The sequence below is a fragment of the Rana temporaria genome, chromosome 11 (assembly GCF_905171775.1).
Source record: "Rana temporaria chromosome 11, aRanTem1.1, whole genome shotgun sequence".
Taxonomy (NCBI): domain Eukaryota; kingdom Metazoa; phylum Chordata; class Amphibia; order Anura; family Ranidae; genus Rana; species Rana temporaria.
In genome coordinates this window covers 128774602-128794056 of record NC_053499.1, presented here as the reverse complement: position 1 = coordinate 128794056, position 19455 = coordinate 128774602, and the positions used below count along the sequence as shown (strand labels likewise).

Here is a 19455-nt window from a genome sequence, read left to right as displayed (position 1 = left end):
TGGGTGGCACAGATGGGCACTGATAGGTGGGCACTGGGCATGGATGGGCACTGTGGGGTGGCACTGATGGACACTGGGGTGGCACTGATGGACACTGGGGTGGCGCTGATGGACACTGGGGTGGCGCTGATGGACACTGGGGTGGCAGCACTGATTTTTGCCAGGTTGCCAGTCAGTGCCCATTTGTGGGCACTGACTGGCATCTTTTTTTTTTTCTTTATGCTTTTTTTTATTTATTTTTTAGACTTTTTTTTTTTTTTCTGTCATTTTTTTTTTTTTTTGCCCACCCTGGTGCTCCAGGGTGGGCATCCCTGGTGGTCCAGTGTGGCGATCCGAGGGGGGGCTGCGCTGATAAACAATCAGCGCTAACCCCCCCTGTCAGGAGAGCCGCCGATCGGCTATCCTCTACTCGCGTCTGTCAGACGCGAGTGAGGAAGAGCCATCGACGGCTCTTCCTGTTTACATCGTGATCAGCCGTGGTTGGACACGGCTGATCACGTGGTAAAGAGTCTCCGCCGGAGGCTCTTTACTGAGATCGGAGATGCAGGGTGTCAGACTGACACCCCGCATCACCGATCGCCGCGATGCGCGCCCCCACGGGCGCGCGCGGCATGAAATCCTGCAGGACGTTCTAGAACGTCCTGTCAGGATTTCATAACCACTTCCCGGACGTAAATCGGCCATAGGCCGGGCGGGAAGTGGTTAAGGAGGCTCCTGATGAAATGAAATGACCGAATCAGCTACCACCTTTGCAGTTCCAATACTTATGTAACAGGATCTCTCAATAAGTTTAGGGTGATATGGTGATATTGCTTTTTTCCCCCCAAGCAAGAAAAAAAGCATAGATATTGCAATGATACATAGAATAATGACTCCTGCATCACACGGGGAACCATGCTGATAGCAGGAGTGGATGTTTGCCACAAGTACTTCATTAATAGAAAATGGGGAAAGAAAAAAACAAAATCAGGTCTTAACAGAGTAAGAAAAAGTACTGTAAGGGCATTTTTTTATTATTTAAAGAAAAGTGTCTGTATTGCAAAATTAAACAGTCTGAAAGTAAAACAAGCTTCGGATGACTTCACATGACACCAAATGAATCCAGATCATACCTTGCCCATTTGTATGCCCGCAAACCTTCATGTGACAGCAACTAGGCTGGGGCAGGGGCATGCCAATTTCTTCATATGCTGAAGTTACCGGCACTTGGTGGGGCTCCCAACAACTGTAAGGTGACCAACAGTGCAGTAAAAAGCATGATTTTCGAACTCTGCTGTCTTTCAAACGTTTTTTTATTTTTGTACTAAAGATTTTCTTTGGGGGGGGGGGGCTCTTTGCCCCAAAACTTATTTTGAGAACAGTCTCAGTCCAATCCAAACTCAAGGTCTTCATCTTTCTGACATGTAAGGGATGCAGAGGAGCCACCTATTGTCTTGTCCTGTTTGTTGAACTCTCCTGTTACAAAAAAAAACAAAATATGATGATTGAAAAGGTCCATACACATTTTAAAATAGTTTTTTTTATTATTATTATTAAAGGAGAAGTACAGCCAAAGATTTTTTGGCTGTACTTCTATGTATCACATGATTGCAGTTCGTTCTGCACTCCTGTGACCCATTTTTACCCATCAGTGGGCTAAACCATGTCCGATCAGATCAGCCCCTAACCTGTCCACCTTTAGGAGATCCCTGAAAACTCAATTAGACCCCTTTCACACTGAGGAGTTTTTCAGGCAGTACAGCGCTAAAAATAGAGCTGCTATACCGCCTGAAAAACTCCTGACCAGCCATCTCAATGTGAAAGCCCGACGCAGTGCCAAATTGCAAAAAGGGGCCTTGTCCTTTACCTGCATAATGGTCGTGTGAACTCGAGGGGAGATCTGTTCATGAGTTTTAACTCATCTGGGAGGTGAGCGCGCAATTTTATCGGTGGTTGTATGCACTTTTGAGGACGAACGATTACAGTGGTGGATTAGGGTTGAAACACTGATCATAAGAAGAACCTTTATTTATTCAATTGAATTTATGGACTATTTATCACTCATGTTATGATTCATGATTATATGCACTTTTATTTTATTCGATATTAATATGTTTATACACAAAGCGCTATATTTATTCGCTATATAAATCGTGTATAACAATAATAATAATATGGTCGGGATTCACCCAGAAGCCTGGACCGGCACATGGCTCGGCCTCTTAGTGATCCACCAAGAGTGTTAGCCAGCCCCTCCACAGCCCAGCGCTTCAGTAAGTGCTGGAGAGACAGAACAGAGTGCCGGTGACTGACAATCATGGCTCTCTGCTCAGAGCGATGTTTGATCGCTCAGTTCTCACTGCAAAGCTTACAGGGGACAGATGAAGCATCAGATCAGTTCAGCATCCACCTAGGTGAGTATAAAGGTTTTTTTTTTTTACAAAGCCTGTACTTTTAAAAAAAACAACAAGAGTAGAAGTAACAAGTACCAGAAGGAAACACAAGAGTTCAGTGTCATATAGTGAACACTTCAGATCTTATTATATGGGTGAAATTATAGTTTTTTTCCTAGGGTACCAGTATAAAGCAGTATTCTTTACTTTAATGCCTTGTCCTTTTGGCAGCCAAAGCTCAACTCTTCACGTCGATGCTCCAGGTTGTGGGCGACCCTTGGCATCCTCACTTACAATGCAGGACCATCTTGTACTGTACATAACATCTCCCCTCTTTCCTTCTCCACACCCAATACCCCTATCCCACTTCAACGTTCATACTTTTCTATTTTCCTTTGTCTTTCTTTTCTTTCTCCCCCCCTTTTTTTCTTTCTTTTTCTCTTTTTTTTTCTGCCCGTCTCTCCCCCCCCCTTTTTTTTTTCTTTCTCTTCCTCTTTATCATATCCCCATATCCTATTCAAACATAATGCATTCCTCATTTTATTTCCCATACAGCCATCATTTCTCACTGACCACAGTGCATACATTACACCGTGCCTCATGCCTGTGCCACCTCGGTGCGCCCTCTTGGCGGGTCCTGCACCCCTCATTCTCCAGCCACAGTCCCCGGCAGTGACCGCCCCATCCCTTGGGGGCCGTCTGGAGCTTCACTCCAGTGCCAGCGGCATTTGGCAACCTGGTGAGTACCATCCGGGGCTCTTGGCGCGTTCTCGGCCCCCACAGCTATGTGCTTATGTCGTCCCAGATAACCAATGCAATGCATGCCTGCTCCTGATGAGCGACCAATAGTCGTGAAACGCGTAGAGCTATATATCTCATGCATCAATGTATAATCACTGCAGTGCAATGTGATGTAATTTTTATTTTAACATGTGATACCTATTTTATGTTTTAATCAATGCAGTACAGCCTGATGTACTTGTTGCATTTATATATTTGGGTCACTGCCCACGTACCCTTTCCCCCAATTAATCTGTGAAACACATATGTTTATTTATTTCTTCAATAGTGCAATATAGTCATGGACGGTGCATTATGTGAAAGTAATAAAATATTTAAACTCATTCCAAATTTATTATCTTTGGTTCATTCCCCCCTTTTATTGCAATCAGTTTCCCGCACATGCTTCATTTAAAGTCCCGCCCTTGCTTCTTTTTTCTGTACATAACATCAGAGTGCCACAGACAGAGCAAGAGCCAAAAAGAAGCAACTTTGGGGGGTTGGTTGCACAGGGAGGAGGACTGCTTTGTACTGATATCATAGACAAAAGCAAGCGTTTGATCTTTGCAGTGCAGGGTGGGGGGCCCAATGCAAAAATAGTATTTTAATTTCCTTGTTTTGTTTTTAAGATAAGCCTGTGACTATCCCAAATCCAGCATATATAAAAGGCTGACAATTTTTTTTTTTCAACTGAATTTACAAAGTGAGTCATATGAAGAGGGACATAGGCAAAGCAAAAATCAAAACTCCACAGAAAGTACCAACATCTTTACAGTGGAGTTTACAAAGTAGGTTATATCAAGACAGAATAAATCAGAATCTGTCGTTGCATCTGGTGTTTTTTTTTTCTACAATTCTTATTTTGCTGGAACTGATAGACTTCCTTTATACAAGAGCCACTCTCAGGGCTCCCGATACACAGAGCAGGATTCCGTAGTGAAATTGCCATCTAAGATTGCACAGTCTAGCAGCTAGGTTATCATATGTGTATTGGATGTGGCTGTCAGTACAGGTTTCTTTAAAAAACATAAGGACTACATTTTCTTTTAAATCTGTAAAAAATGATTCCCATACTAACCTGAAATTAATGCACCTAAGGATTCTATGCAAGGATTCCAATCCACAATATTATCTTGTGCTCCATCATCCTCTTCCGCATGCTTATCGTCCACCTCCTGAATGAGAGGTTTGTGTCTTGTTTTCAGCTGCCCAATATCCACCCCTCTGTGTTTTTGTGGATGATCTGCTCTCAGGGGTAGTTCATTACTGGGCTTATTGAATATATTTAGCACAGGATGCATTGGCTGTGCATTCTCATAAACTTCTGGAGTCACATCATGTCTCTCCCATTCACCATCACTTTCATCACTGTCCCCAGATATCACTTCGATCTTTGGTCGATATGTCTGCTACAAAGATAAAAAGGTAAAATTGAAGAAAAAAATCCAAAAAACATGACCCAAGTAAAGGTAATGTACATGCTAATGGCGTAACTGATTATTATTAAATGTTGTGACTCAGAGGCGGCTCTTTAATTAGGCAAATTAGGCGGTCGCCTAAGGCCTCACGCTCACAGGGGCTTCCCGGCAACCTAATTTGCCTGATGGAGGAAGGGGAGAGCCCATCATCGGGAAGAATGATGGCACTGCCTGCGGATGTGCGGGACCAATCTCCTCATGCAAGGACTCTGCACTAAAAATGTAATACTTTTTCCCATTTTGGGCGTGAGTGGGGCCTCATGTACAAGTTTTGCCTAAGGCCTCACAAGTAGAGCCGCCTCTGTTATTTAAAAGTTCAGCTACCTTTAACTAAGTGATGGTTGATTTGTTAAAAGCTTTGTCTATAACCTAGCTGACTAAGCCGATACCAGGTAATCACCAATAATCCATAATCAAAACACCATCACTGCTAGCAGAGTTGCTTCTTTTTTGAACCCCTTCCTGCCCACAATCTGTGTATAAATGGTCCCCAGCATAATGTCTCATGCAGATGATGCATTCATTATTTCTTTCCTTTTAACAGCGTGGTTCCCCACTTATAATCTGCATTGCAATCAGAGTATGTGAACTAAGCTATAATGGTCACATTCAGGTTGGAAGGCTTCATGTAAAGAAAATTAAAGCCTTCAGTCTGAAGATGAACACTGCCCTATTCAGGCTTCAGGAATTACGTGCAGTGCCACCAGTTTAATGCTGCAAGTATCAAGTTAAAGCATTAAAATAATAATCAAAAAATAATAATCTATTATTATGCATTTTTCAGTTTAATATAATAACAGAGTAGAAACCATACTCATTAAACCACTGCTGGTAAATCGCATACTGAATGGCCCCGTCGTCTACTGGGACACACACAGGTCCCAGAAGGCAGCGGGGGGAGGAGGGGCCAATGAGGACGTACCTTGCCGTGGCGTGGAGTAGGGAGGAAATCCTGAAGGAAAAACAGAACAAAAAGTGCAAAAAAACGAAGAATATCCGAAAACGAGGGGGGTTGGGTGCTTAATTGATTAGGACTTAGTTTCAATTTAGCCTGGAACTCCGCTTTAAATAGGTTCATTAATTATATCAGTGATCGTTAACTTGTGATCAGTCCAACTTCTTCTGCTCATCAGCTATACTTATTGTTAGTGTATTTTATGTGTGGCCCAAGGAAAATTCCTCTTTTTCCAATGTGGCCCAGGAAGGTCCAAATAATACCCCTGTGTATGCTATGAAAAAACCTTTCCCAATGTAGACTATGTGGGTTTGATTTTGCACCAGGTCATCTTTGCACGTCTAAGGAGGCGTGGCCATGGACTTTGGGCTTATGTCAATTGCATCAGTTTGAAACTCTTTGGAATTCACTGACAGGTGCATTTGCCTTGCAATTTACCTCCTTTTTTACTTGCTTCAAGTGTTTTTTGCATTGCCAAAGACTTGTATGCTAATGAAAAACTTGTCTGATGTGAACAAAAGACCACAGGCCTTTACATATATCTGTAGAAAGGCATCAAGTACAATAGTTGACGCAATTGTGAGCTTGTATAAGTTGACTGGTTAACACCGTAATTAACCCATTCATGCATAGAAGTCATTGATGTCTACATAGCCAAGCCAAATTTACCGCCATCAAGTCAACAATAACTCAGAAAAATTTGCACACCTAAATAATAAATTTCTGGTATTTAAAAAAGTTCATTAAAATAGCTGAGGTATTTACCTTGTTTTGTCCAATGTGTACTTGTAGCTCTCCAGAGGGTTCATCACTTTCCACATCCTCCAAATCAGGCAAATCCTAAATTATAAATAGGGGGAGCCGTTATTCTTACCTGCTGTTTTCAAAGCTATTAACATTCAGGATTACCCACCATGTTAGAGCATTGTAGCCAACCCAACTACTACTGTTCAGAATACATCATATGATCTCCCCAAAATCTTTAAATTAAAGTGTCAGCTTAGAAATGAGCAATTGTTATTAGCTATCTTCGGTACCCCAAAAGAACGTCTTGCAATTTTTGCAGCAGGGCTTCAATTGAGCTATTCAAAATACAGAGACAGCCCGCATGTGGTGTACCAGCATCTAAAATTGGCACTTTATAGGTTAAAGTTCTAGGCCCGGATTCACAGACACTGGCGCATATTTATGCCGCCGTAGCGTATCTCCTTTACGATACACCGACGCAGCGCAGAGAGGCAAGCACTGAATTCACAAAGCACTTCCTACCAAATCTGCGCTGGGTTTCTCAGGCGTAAGTCGGCGTTAGTGGAAGTGGGCGTGAGCCATGCTAATGAGGTGTGACCCCATGTAAATGATGGGCCGAGCGCCAGACAGATACGTATCGCCAACTGGGCATGCGCCGTCCCGTGGGCGCATCTCAGTGCGCATGCTCACAATCACGTCGGAACAACTGCCTAAGATACGCCGGATCACTGCCTACGGCGTGAACGTAACCTACGCCCAGCCCTATTCACGTACAACGTAAAATACGCCGGCTTGTGTTCCCTTTGCTGAGTTACACCTCCTTTATGGGGCATAACTTTGCGCCAGACGTATGACTTTACGTGCACTGCGTCGGACGTACGTACGTACGTACGTGAATCAGCGTATCTTCCTCATTTGCGTATGCAAATAGAAAATCAATGGGAGCGCCAAATACGTCCAGCGTAAATATGCACCCACTCTACGCCGGCGTAGGCAAGTTACATCGGTCGGATGAAGCCTATTTTAAGGCGTATCTTAGTTTCTGAGTCAGGCGCATAGATACAACGGCACATATTTGTACTTACGCGGCAAGTGCTTTGTGAATCCGGGCCATAGTGTGTTTAGCTAAAACTTTTTTGTTTGTTTTGGATAGAGTTTTGGAAGGGTTATATTGGATGTAAACCCTCAACACACCCAGTGAAGTTAACAGCCTCAGATGATACACAGAGATTACCAAATCTCCCTACATAGGTTTTATATGTATATCTGCTGTCTTCACATTTATATACTGTTTAGAAAGTTGAGATTGTGTTAGGAGATTTTCTCTTCCTGATTAACACAGAGTGTAATGTCTGGGCACACAACCAAGATAGCTAACATTGCTGATTGGAGGAAAGGCACACACCCCCTCTCATCATAGGCAGAGACTCTCAGAGCTGTTTTGTAATAGGAGCTGCTCTCTGCTAATCTATTTTAGAAACCTCTTTTGACAAAAGATTCAGGCTGCTTTTGTCTAAAAAGTAAAAAAATATGTCTCCGCTGATCCCCGCTGAGCCGGCGGATGACAGGGCGGTCCCTGCACACTGTGCAGGAACCGCCCTGTCAGTTCTCTGCTCTCCCCCATGGGGGGGGGGGGGGGATCGGATGAACACGGGACCGTCTGTCTGTGTTCACCTGATCTGCTCTGCAGATGGAAAATAGGATTTTCTTCCATCTGCAGAATCGGAGGATTGCGGACACTGATGAGATCGGGTGTCAGCGGATGTTCATCATAGGGATCCATCTCACGGATGGATGAAAAAGCGGACATGCGGTCCGCATGTGTGAAAGGGGCCAAATGCCATTAGACAAGAAAAGTCAACATTGTGATAAGTACAGTGTGAGCTGTTGAAAATAATAAAAGCATTAAAAAACAAACTACGGAACTGGCTTTTATATACGATGGAACCTCGGATTGCAAGTAACGCGGTTAACGAGCGTTTCGCAATACGAGCACTATATTTTCAAAAATCGTAACTCGGTTTGCGAGTGTTGCCTCGCAAAACGAGCACGATTCAGGCCAAAGCGGTCTGTAGTATTTGGCCTGGGGGGGGGGGGGGCAGAGCCGTTCGGAAATGCACGAAAAGGCCAGAGGACAGCTCGGCTGACCTCTGCAAATCTCGGGAACAAAGTCTTCCTGAGGTTTATCGAGGTGTCCTCGGGCCTTTTCGTCCGTTTCTGAGGCTCTCCGGAACCCCCCCTCCCCGCCTCTGGCCGCATGCAGTATTGCATGCCATTGAAGTCAATGCGGAAAAAAAATTTTTGTTTCCATTGACTTCAATGGGGAAAATCGCTTTGATATGCGAGTACTTTGGATTACGAGCATTCTCCTGAAACGGATTATGCTCGTAATCCGAGGTTCCACTGTATTGCAAACAAAACAAACAATAGCATATAATGAATTTATACTTACATCAAGGTAGAGCATTTCTGTAACTTTCAGAGGAACGGTTTCAATATCTTCAGCATCAACAAGACTGGTAGTCAGAGAGCCTTCCATGTTCAAGTCTTTGTATGAAGCTATGAACAAAGTTTGGTACCATTACATTATTTGAAGCTTATGAGAGTGGAAAATACTAAAGTTGACAGTTATGCAATGTTAAAAAAGCATTTGTTTCCTTTGGGGGCACACATACACTGGCCTGTGGCCTGTCTTAAAAAGTCTAAATGTATACCCCAAGCCATGACATAGATGTGCAGTTTAAAGAGAAGTCCACCAAAATATAAACTGAATGGAAAAATGTTTGAGCTTTTTGAACATCCCTTTCCAAAGCCATTGGGATTATTGAGACGCACCCTTTGCAGCCATGCCAAAATTCACCCCTCCTAGGCCTGGTTCACACCTATGCATTTTTTTTGCGCGTTTTCAGTTTGCAGAAACACACTACAGTCCATTTATCATGGTTTGCAATGGATGTAGTTCACATCTGTGCATTTTATGGAAAGGGCCAGGGACTTTTTTCTTGGCTTTTGGTTCCATAGATTTCAATAAGTGAAAAGCGTGTATTGAAAAAATGCAAACTGCAACCTGCATAGGTGTAAACCAGGCCTTATGCCGCATACACACCATCACTTTATGTGATGAAAAAAAACGACACTTTCTGTGAAGTAAAAAATGACGTTTTTGAAACTTCAATTTTCAAAGACGAAGTTGCCTACACACCATCGTTTTTCTCACAATGTTCTTGCAAAGTGAGGTTACGTTCCACCACGTTTTACCATTGAAGTAGCTTCTGGGCATGCGTGGATGAAAAAACGTCTTAGAAAACGACGTTTTTTGCTACACACGGTCAATTTCTGTGAAGTAAAAAGTGCACTTTTGAAAAACGACACATAAAATCGAAGCATGCTTCAATTTTTTTTGGTCGTTTTTTACAAGACATAAAACGACGTTTTCCCCCACACACAGTCAATTAAAGTGACGTTTTTAAAAACGTCATTTTTTTTCATCACATAAAGTGATGGTGTGTACGTGGCATTAGGCTTGATTCACACCTATGCATTTTTGGTGCTTTTTGCATTTTGCAGATTTTCTCTACAGAACGTGTTCTATAGGAGACGATTTTAAATGGGCTGTAGTGCAAATCTGCAAACAGCACTAAAAATGCATAGGTGTGAATCAAGCCTTTAACAGCTTTCCATAAAATTGTGGAGTGTGTCCATGGGAATTTGTGCCTAGTTAGCAAAAATAAACATTTGTGAGATGGGATACTGCTGTTGGACGTGATGAACTTGTTTGCAATTGGTATTCTAATTTATCTCAAAGATGTTTGGTAGGGCTGAGTGGGTCTGTGCTGGCATGTTCACATAGTATAGCACCGTATGTGAAATAGGTTCATGGTAGGATAAAGGTAGGCATTCAATGACAACATTTTACATATTAACCACTTGCCGCCCACCTTATGCAAAAAGAAGTGGTTTCAATATCCTGAGTGGACGTCATATGACGTCCTCAGGATATTGAGCCGCTGCACGCCCCCGGGGCGCGCATCACGGCGATCGTTGTTGCAGGGTGTCAGTCTGACACCCCGCAACACCGATCTAGGTAAAGAGTCTCTGACGGAGACTCTTTACCACGTGATCAGCCGTATCCAATCACGGCTGATCACGATGTAAACAGGAAAAGCCGGTAATCGGCTTTTCCTCACTCGCTTCTGTCAGACGCGAGTAGAGAAGAGCCGATCGGCTGCTCCTCTGACAGGGGGGGTTTGTGCTGATCGATTATCAGCACAGCCCCCCCGAGGATGCCCACACTGGACCACCAGGGATGCCACTAGACCACCAGGGATGCAAAACACAGGTATGCCACCCTAGACCACCAGGGATGACAATGACAGAAATAATGGATGCCAATCAGTGCCCACAATGGGCATCACAGATTGGCAGGCATTGTTTGGCACTGATTGGCATCCATTAGTACAACACATACGTTAGTGCCACCTATCAGTGCCAATCTATGCCACCTATCAGTGCCCATCCATGCCGCCTATCAGTGCCAATCCGTGCCCCCTATCCGTGCCGCCTATCCGTGCCCATCTGTGCCGCCTATCAGTGCCGCATATTAGTGACCATCAATGCCACCACATCAGTGCCACCTCATCGGTGCCCATCAGTGCCACCTTATCAGGGCCTGTCAGTGCAGTACCATCAGTGTCCATCAGTGAAGGAGAAAACATACTTATTTACAATGTTTTATAACAGAAACAAAAAACTTTTTTTTTTCAAAATTTTTGGTCATTTTTTTTTTGCAGAAAATAAAACTACTTGGGACCCGCGCTATAGTCAATTGACGGCTACAGCGCGGATCCCAAAATCCAAGTGGACGTCAATTGACATCCGCCCCTTTGGGCAGTCCCCGCGCGCGCTCCAGGGCGCGCAGCGGGGAAAATCTGTGTTGGCCGTGTCCCTTGGACACAGCCAATTACAGATCGCCGCGAATGGCCAATCAGAGTGGCCGTTTGCGATGCGATCTGTGCGGCCAATGAGAGATGATCTCATATGTAAACATATGAGATCATCTCTCATTACCGTTTTACACAGAGACAGCGGTGCTGTCTCTGGAGAGGAGACCGATCTGTGTCTCTTGTACATAGGGACATAGATCAGTCACCTCCCCCAGTCACCCCCCTTCCCCCACAGTTAGAACACTAATTAGGGTACACATTTAACCCCTTTCTCACCCCCTAGTGTTAACCCCTTCAATGCCAGTCACATTTATACTGTAATTAGTGCATATTTATAGCACTGATTGCAGTATAAATGCAGATCGCCGCCATTTCTAGTAAAAAAAAAAATAATAAAAAATAATAATTCTGTCCCCTATTTTGTAAGCGCTATAACTTTTGCGCAAACCAGTCGCTTATTGCGATTTTTTTTTTTTTTTACCAAAAATATGTAGAAGAATACGCATCGGCCTAAACTGAGAAAAAAAATGTGTTTTTTTTTTTTAAATTGGGATATTTATTATAGCAAGAAGTAAAAAATATTGTATTTTTTTCAAAATTGTCGCACTTTTTGTTTATAGCGCAAAAAATAAAAACCGCACAGGCCATACCACCAAAAGAAAGCTCTACTTGTGGGGAAAAAAGGACGTCAATTTTGTTTGGGAGCCACGTCGCACGACCGCGCAATTGTTAGTTAAAGCGACGCAGTGCCGAAAGCTGAAATTTCACCTGGGCAGGAGGGGGGTATATGTGCCCAGTAAGCAAGTGGTTAAATACCACCAAAAAAAAGCTTTATTTGTGGTAAAAAACGATAAAAATTTAGTTTGGGTACAGTGTAGCACGACCACGCAATTGTCATTCAAAGTGCAACAGCACTGAAAGCTAAAAATTGGTCTGGGCGGGAAGGTGTATAAGTGTCCTGTATGGAAGTGGTTAATAATATCCTGTGGAACCAGTGCATTGCTTTGTCTGAAAAAAAAATATATCAAAAGAAATGGTAAACCATATACTGTAGTATACATTATGTGTAACAATTTCATCATAAGAAAGAGCTCACTATTGACCATAAAGTTACCCTGATTTGCTGTTTCATTTTTCTTTGTTAAATGTTTCTCCTGAGACAACAATTCGTCTTTATTGTTAGGAATGTCGGATACAGAAATAGTTGGAAATTCTGGATTCCCCTGGCCTGGGACCTCATCTTGTGTCTTCTTGTCTGCATCCATGAACTGTACATGAGGACTCTTGGGAAGATGGGTTTCCTTGTCTTTCTCAGGATACAACTCATCACACGCCTCCATAGTCTCTTCAACAAACCTCTGGATCTTCTCTCGAGACTCTTCATTTCTGCAGTGGTTTACCTGCTCCTCATAAGGTACAGTGATGTCTTGGGGAATAGAACCTAAACAGTAAGTCATAACAAATTTAAAGTTATGACAGACAAAATTTCGACAAAAATACAAGCATAAAAAATCAGCACAATTAGTAGAATGTGTCCCTTGTGTCGATTCTTCTCCTTTCAGTAGAAATTCCCCCTCTGTTCTACTCTTCTTAACCTCTCAATCTTCCAATGCATGGTGGGGGGTTGATACAGGTAAGGGGATCCCAGGAGCTCTCAACAAGAGTGCTTGATTATGCCCGTCCTTTCCTGCCAGATCTGCCATTCATCGAAAGTGTACAAATACGCTACAGATTCTATGAATGACTCAGGATCTATAAAGGGAGGGGAGGGGCTATCATCCACCCGTTCCCATTTCATAGATACCCCATCATTCATAGAAGCAATAGTATATATGAATGGCAGGTCTGTCAGTAAAGGGCGGGCATAATCAAGCACTCTTGATTACAGCTTCTAACAGCCCTCTAGCTGCATTAACCCCTGCCGCACTGGAATTTGCATCAGTGGCGGGGGGGGGGGGTTGGACAGAGAAGGATTTCTACTGAAAGAAGAGTCAACACAAGGAACACATCATACTAACTGTAAGTTGTGTCCCCCGTGCTGATTTAGGTTTTTAATTTTAGCTAAACTGTACCGCAACTGGCAGCAGAGAACATTACTCTCCAACTTGTCATTTGTCAACTAATCATTATATTAAAATTGTAGGATTCAAATTTTATTGGGCTAGGGGATCATATGTCATTCATGTTGTGTGTCTGCACAGTGTCTTGTAGCTCTGAAGATACTGTAAACCACAAGATAAAAACTGACCACACTAACACAGATCAACTCCTCTGCTTTGTGTGGTCAGTTTAGTACAAGGAAGAAAGGTGAATGGCAGGATCAACCAGGTACTTCAGATGGAAGAAGCACGTGAAAATGATACAGACTATGATTTATTAAATACACATGCGTGAACACACACACACAGAAAAAAAATATTTAGGGTAACATATGCATTAATTAGGGGTGCACACATTGCATGACTTTGCACAGCATTCTGGGTTTTGCAAACTAAAAACGAATTACCAACTGCTTCCTTACTGACTGTTTCTTGGGATGCCATGCAGAGCCCAATGAGGAAAGAAATGAGAGAGGGCACGTCATCCCTCCTCTTAAAATTTAGCAGTGTGTGTACTTTGAGCTTTAGCTTTTTGGTTCTGCAGACAACACAACAATCACAACAACGCAGGAATATGAACCACATGAAACAATAAAAGAGGGTGCACATGCAAATACTATATTTGAAATCTTTAAATGCAATATTTTATTTTTGGTTGTCTAAAATAAAATGTAAAAATTATAGAATTTTTAGCAATTAAAGTGGTTCTAAACGTACTTTTTTTTTAAAAATCTTAATGCATTCTATGCATTAAAGGTAAAAAAAATAGAGTTACGTACCGGTAACGTCTTTTCCAGTAGTCTTTCAGGACAGCCCACAATTGAGAGATACTCCTCCTCTTCCTCTAGGAAACACTGCGCCAGCCCATAAATTTCTCACTCCCCCTGCCAGACCTCAGTTTTTATACGAGCACCTCCGGTCAGCTGGGGAGACACAAGAACATGTTAATAACATATAATTTCATATCAACATCATGTCCTGGTCTTGAAATCAGACTTCCTCTATTCGGGTGGGTACCCAGGGCTGTCCTGAAAGACTACTGGAAAAGACGTTACCGGTACGTAACTCTATTTTTCCCCTCCCGTCTTTCAGGACAGCCCACAATTGAGAGGATAATCGAGAACTTACCAACTAGGGTGGGACTATGGCTTGCAAAACCTTTCGCCCAAAGGCTTGCTCACCTGCCGAAACCAGGTCCACCCTGTAGTGTTTAACAAAGGTGGTGTAGCTGGACCATGTTGCTGCTTTGCAAATCTGTTCCGGCGTTGCTCCAGCTCTTTCTGCCTGAGAGGTTGCCAGCGCTCGAGTGGAGTGTGCTTTTATTCCTGTAGGGATTTCCCTACCAGCCAAAGTGTATGCTTGCCCAATGCTTAGTCTTAGGCCTCGTACACACGACAGAGAAACTCGACGTGCTTGGCACGTCGAGTTCCTCGTCTCGTTTTGGGATGAAGCCGCCGAAGAGCTCGGCGGGCCGCCTTCTCCTATAGAACAACGCGGCCAACGAGAAAATAGAGAACATGTTCTCTATTTTCTCGTCGAGCTCCTCGGCGGCTCCATCGAGCCAAAACTGTACAGACGACAGAGATTCTCGGCAGAATCCGGGTTTTGACCGAGTTTCTCGGCGAATTCTGCCGAGAATCTCTGTCGTGTGTACGAGGCCTTAGCCACCTGGCAATAGTGCGCCTGGATGCTTTGCATCCCTTCCTGGTTCCAGAAAATAAAACAAATAGTGAGTCTGACCTTCTAAACGGTTTAGTCACCTCTAAGTAATGTAGGATACTTCTCCTAACATCTAACGTACTGAAACGACGTTCCCTTTCCCCCGAAGGGTTGGAACAAAAAGAGGGTAAAACTATATCTTGACTCCTGTGAAACTTTGAAGTCACTTTAGGAAGAAAGGCTGGATCGGTCTTGAAAACGACCCGATCCGGGAAAATAACACAAAAAGGGGGTCTGATCGATAGAGCTTCTAGCTCGCTGACCCTCCTAGCAGTGGTCACTGCAACCAAAAAAGCTGTTTTTAAGGTTAAATCCCTTAGAGAACAATTATCTAAGGGCTCAAAGGGAGTACCCGTTAGGGTACGCAACACCAGAGACAGGTCCCAACTGGGGAAGGGTGGCCCTCGCGCTGGTCTCTGTCTGGATAGTGCTTTAAAGAACCTGACTACCCAGGGACTGGTGGCCAGAGGTTTTTCTAAATACACCGTAAGTGCCGAAACCTGCCCTTTAAGGGTGCTAACTGAAAGACCCTTATCTGCCCCACACTGAAGAAATTCTAAGACAGCCGTGGGGCTCTGTACAGAACAGGGGCAATTTACACACCACTCGTTGAAACGAAGCCAAACCTTCTTGTAAATTTTGCGGGTCTCCTTTTTTCTACTATTAAGGAGGGTGGCAATTAAACCTTCGGAAAATCCCTTGGATCTTAGTATGGCTTCCTCAGTAGCCACGCTGCTAGCCTCCACCTGTGAACTTGTGGGCATAGGACTGGGCCCTGTGATAGAAGATCCTCCCGCTGAGGTAGAAATAAGGGTGGTTCTGCCGCTAACTGTTTGAGGACTGAGAACCATGCCCTCTTGGGCCAGTAAGGAGCTACCAGGACTAGAGAGGTGTGCTCTGATTGGAATTTTCTCAGTACTGCTGGAAGAAGTACCGGAGGTGGGAATGCATAGCATCTTCCAAACTTCCAGCTTTGGGACAGGGCATCCACTCCCCTTGCTCCTTCTCCTTTGTTCAGGGAGAAGAAACAGGGGGTCTTCGCATTTTCTCTTGAGGCGAAGAGGTCCACCTCCAGAGTTCCCCATCTCTTGTTCAGGAGATGAAAGACCTCCTGGTTGAGGGTCCACTCGCCCTCCCTCAGCTGCCTTCGACTGAGGAAGTCTGCTGTCACGTTTCTTTCTCCCCTCAGAAAGACCGCCGAAAGGGAGAGGGTGTGGATCTCGGCCCAGCCCAGAATCTCTGCTGTCAGGACCGACAAACTTTCGCTTCTCGTGCCGCCCTGTTTGTTTAAGTAGGCTACGGCCGATGAATTGTCCGATCTCACTTGAATGTGGTGCCCCTGGAGTTCTTCCTGAAAGAACCTGAGGGCTAGGCCCACTGCCCTCAGCTCCTTCCAATTGGAAGATCTTTTCAGATCCTGGAGACCCCAGGTACCCTGCGCTGGAAGGGATCCCAGGTGCGCTCCCCAGCCCTTGCCGCTTGCGTCTGTGGTTACCACCCGAGACACCGGGATAATCCACAGACGTCCTTGGGTTACGTTGGTGGCCTTTCTCCACCACCAGAGGGATCTTTTTACCTGAAGTGGTACTTGAATCAAGGAGTCTAGGGCTTCTAGGCTGTGATCCCAGACCCTTAGTAGGAAGGCCTGCAGCGGGCGAAAGTGAATACCTGCCCACTGCACGGCTGGGAGGGCAGATGTCAACAGACCTAGCGTTGACATCAGGGACCTTAGTGACACCTGTTGATTGTTTTGGAGGGAAGCCACTGCTCTGTCCAACTTCTTGACTTTCTCTACCGGGAGGAACACTCTTGAGAGAGTAGAATCCAGCAGGTACCCCAGGTAAGTGATCCGTTGGGATGGATTTAAACTGGACTTTTCTAAGTTCAGTAACCACCCTAGGTCCGTTAGAACCTTCTTGGTCACTTCCAGGTCCCTGGATAGCTGCTCTGGTGAGGCTGCGAAAAGGAGCAGGTCGTCCAGATAGGCTATGATGGATATTCCCTGAAGTCGCAGAAACGCTATGGGTTCTGCCAGGATCTTGGTAAAAATCCGGGGCGATGAGGATAGCCCGAATGGCAGAGCCTGGAACTGGAGGTGTACAATCGTTCCCTCTAGGTCCACGGCCAATCGCAGATATTTCTGAGAATTCTCTGCGATCGGAACGTGTAAGTATGCGTCTCTGAGGTCCAGAGATACCATGAAACAATTGAGGGGAAGGAGGGCTCTGACTGTATAAATCGATTCCATGCGTAATTTCCTGTATGAAATGGATCTGTTCAGAGGTTTTAGGTTTAGGATTAACCTGTATTTCCCCGAGGGCTTCTTTACCACAAAGATGTGTGAATAAAATCCCCTTCCTTCCTCTGCCCTTGGAACTCTGAGGATGACACTCTGATCCTCTAGCTCCCTTAGAGCTCCCAACAAGGCTTCGGATTTCTCCTTGTCCCTGGGTAGATGGGTGACTAGGTATCTCTGGGGGGGAGGTGATGAAAATTCCAGTCGGTATCCCCCTCTTATGACCGCCAGGACAAACTGGTTTGGGGAAATTGATTCCCATTGTGGGAGAAAGGTCCCCAGTCTTCCTCCCACCCTGACTAGCGAGTCATGGGTTCTTAGGGGGCTGGACAGGAGGGTGAAAAATCGCTCCACCTCTGCCTCTGCCCCTGGGGGTCCAAACCTTCCTTTGGCCTGCCGGTTTGGCCCCTTTTTGTTTTTGCGGACGAAACCCCCTTCCTGCCTGTACTGTGACTTTTCTTTTAGGAGGAAAGGCCTTCTTTTTGTCCGCCGTGCGGTCTAGTACTGCTTCAAGGCCTGGGCCAAAAAGCAGGTCACCTGTGAAGGGAATACCGCATAACTTGGATTTAGAGGCGCTGTCGCCAGTCCAAGTTTTGAGCCAGAGGGCCCTTCTGGCCGAGTTAGCCAGAGCAGCCGATCTGGCCGACATGCGGACTGACTCCGCTGAGGCATCCGCTATATAAGCGACCCCTTGCAGGATAGTAGGGAAGGAGGCTAAAATAGTTTCCTTATCCGTACCAGCTTCAATGTGCTCCTGAATCTTAGAGAGCCAATGCTCCGGATTGCGAGCCATTACCGTGACGGCAAGTTCTGGTTTAAGGTTCCCTATAGTAGAATCCCAACATTTCTTTAATAGGGAATCCATTCTTTTGTCCATAACATCGGACAAAACCCCCATGTCCTCAAACGCTAAATCCGTGTTCCTGGACACTTGGGAGAAGGCGGCGTCTAATTTGGGGCTCTTGTTCCAAACAGACGAAGGATCCTCTGAGAAAGGGAATCTCCTCTTTAGGGATCTGGAAAAAAAGGGTTTCCTTTCAGGATCCTGCCACTCCTTCTTAATGGTCTCAACCAGTATATCATGTACTGGGAAGACCTTTTTCTCTTGCTCCTCCAGACCTCTGTACATTCGATCATGGAGGGTAAGAGGTTTCTTGTCGGTTTGGATACCAAGGGTTGTGTAAACTGCCCCTAAGAGGTCCTCTACCTCATCCAGTGACAATTTGTACCTAGAGGGCTTCCTGGACTCCCCGTCCTGGTCCTCTCCCTCTGACCCCTCTTGAGAATCAGAGGTGGCACTATCTGGAGGAACCTGTTCCTCTTGGGAAGGGCCTGCGGAAACATCTGCCATAGCTGTTGCAATGGGTATGACAGGAGCAGGACCCTGAGCCTGTGGCTGGGTTGTAACCTGGGTGGGGACAGCCAAAGGCTGTAACCTCTCAAACAGAGATTTGAATGAGGAGAAAGTGGATGACAGCTCTTTAACAGAGGCTGCAAGTCCTGACTCCTGTTCTAATTCATTTTCCCTGACTAAGGATTGAATGCAATCCCTACACAGGACCTTAGTCCATGTTTCTGGAAGGACATCCCTACAGGAGGCACACTTCCTCTTTGAGCTATGCCTTCCACCACCCGTTTTTTCAATGGCCTTCTGAAATACAGAAAAGGGCAGAAAACAACAGTTTTAAACAAAAATTATAAACTTGGTTACAACCCTGGGAGTGCACCTAGCCCTCTATAAATCCTGGGACTAAGGACTCCCCCTCCCCTGGCCACCCAGGGGGCTTGCCTCCCCATGCATTGAACCCTACATGGAGAGGCAAACCTAAGCTAGAGAGCGCCCCTCCCCAGGGTACTCTTACCTTAGGCTCGCTGGAGGTAGCGTCAGTTGTCAGGGCTGGCTCTGGAGATGCTGCCGACATGACCGCAGGTGGCTGCTTGCTGAGAGCTTCTCTTCGCCTGTGCGAGATCCGACTCCCTCCAGCGTCCGTCCGGACCTCCTATCAGCACCGCGACCCGGAACCGGAAGTCGCGGTTCAAAGGGGAGACATCCGCTCTACGCCGGA

The 19455-nt window shown here is 45.1% G+C and overlaps 1 protein-coding gene across 1 annotated transcript in view; it reads right to left on the bottom strand.

Annotated features, from left to right (window-relative positions):
• Positions 1 to 973: 973 nt before the first annotated feature.
• Positions 974 to 19455, bottom strand: part of DNAAF1 (dynein axonemal assembly factor 1) — a 40443-nt gene continuing 21961 nt past the window's right edge. The window contains exons 9-13 of the mRNA XM_040329119.1: positions 12390 to 12716; positions 8785 to 8891; positions 6351 to 6425; positions 4231 to 4561; positions 974 to 1455 (exon numbers count right to left, since the gene is read on the bottom strand). Of these exons, the coding sequence (XP_040185053.1) occupies positions 1364 to 1455; positions 4231 to 4561; positions 6351 to 6425; positions 8785 to 8891; positions 12390 to 12716 (932 nt within the window). The 3' untranslated portion in view covers positions 974 to 1363. The remainder of the gene's footprint in view (positions 1456 to 4230; positions 4562 to 6350; positions 6426 to 8784; positions 8892 to 12389; positions 12717 to 19455) is intronic.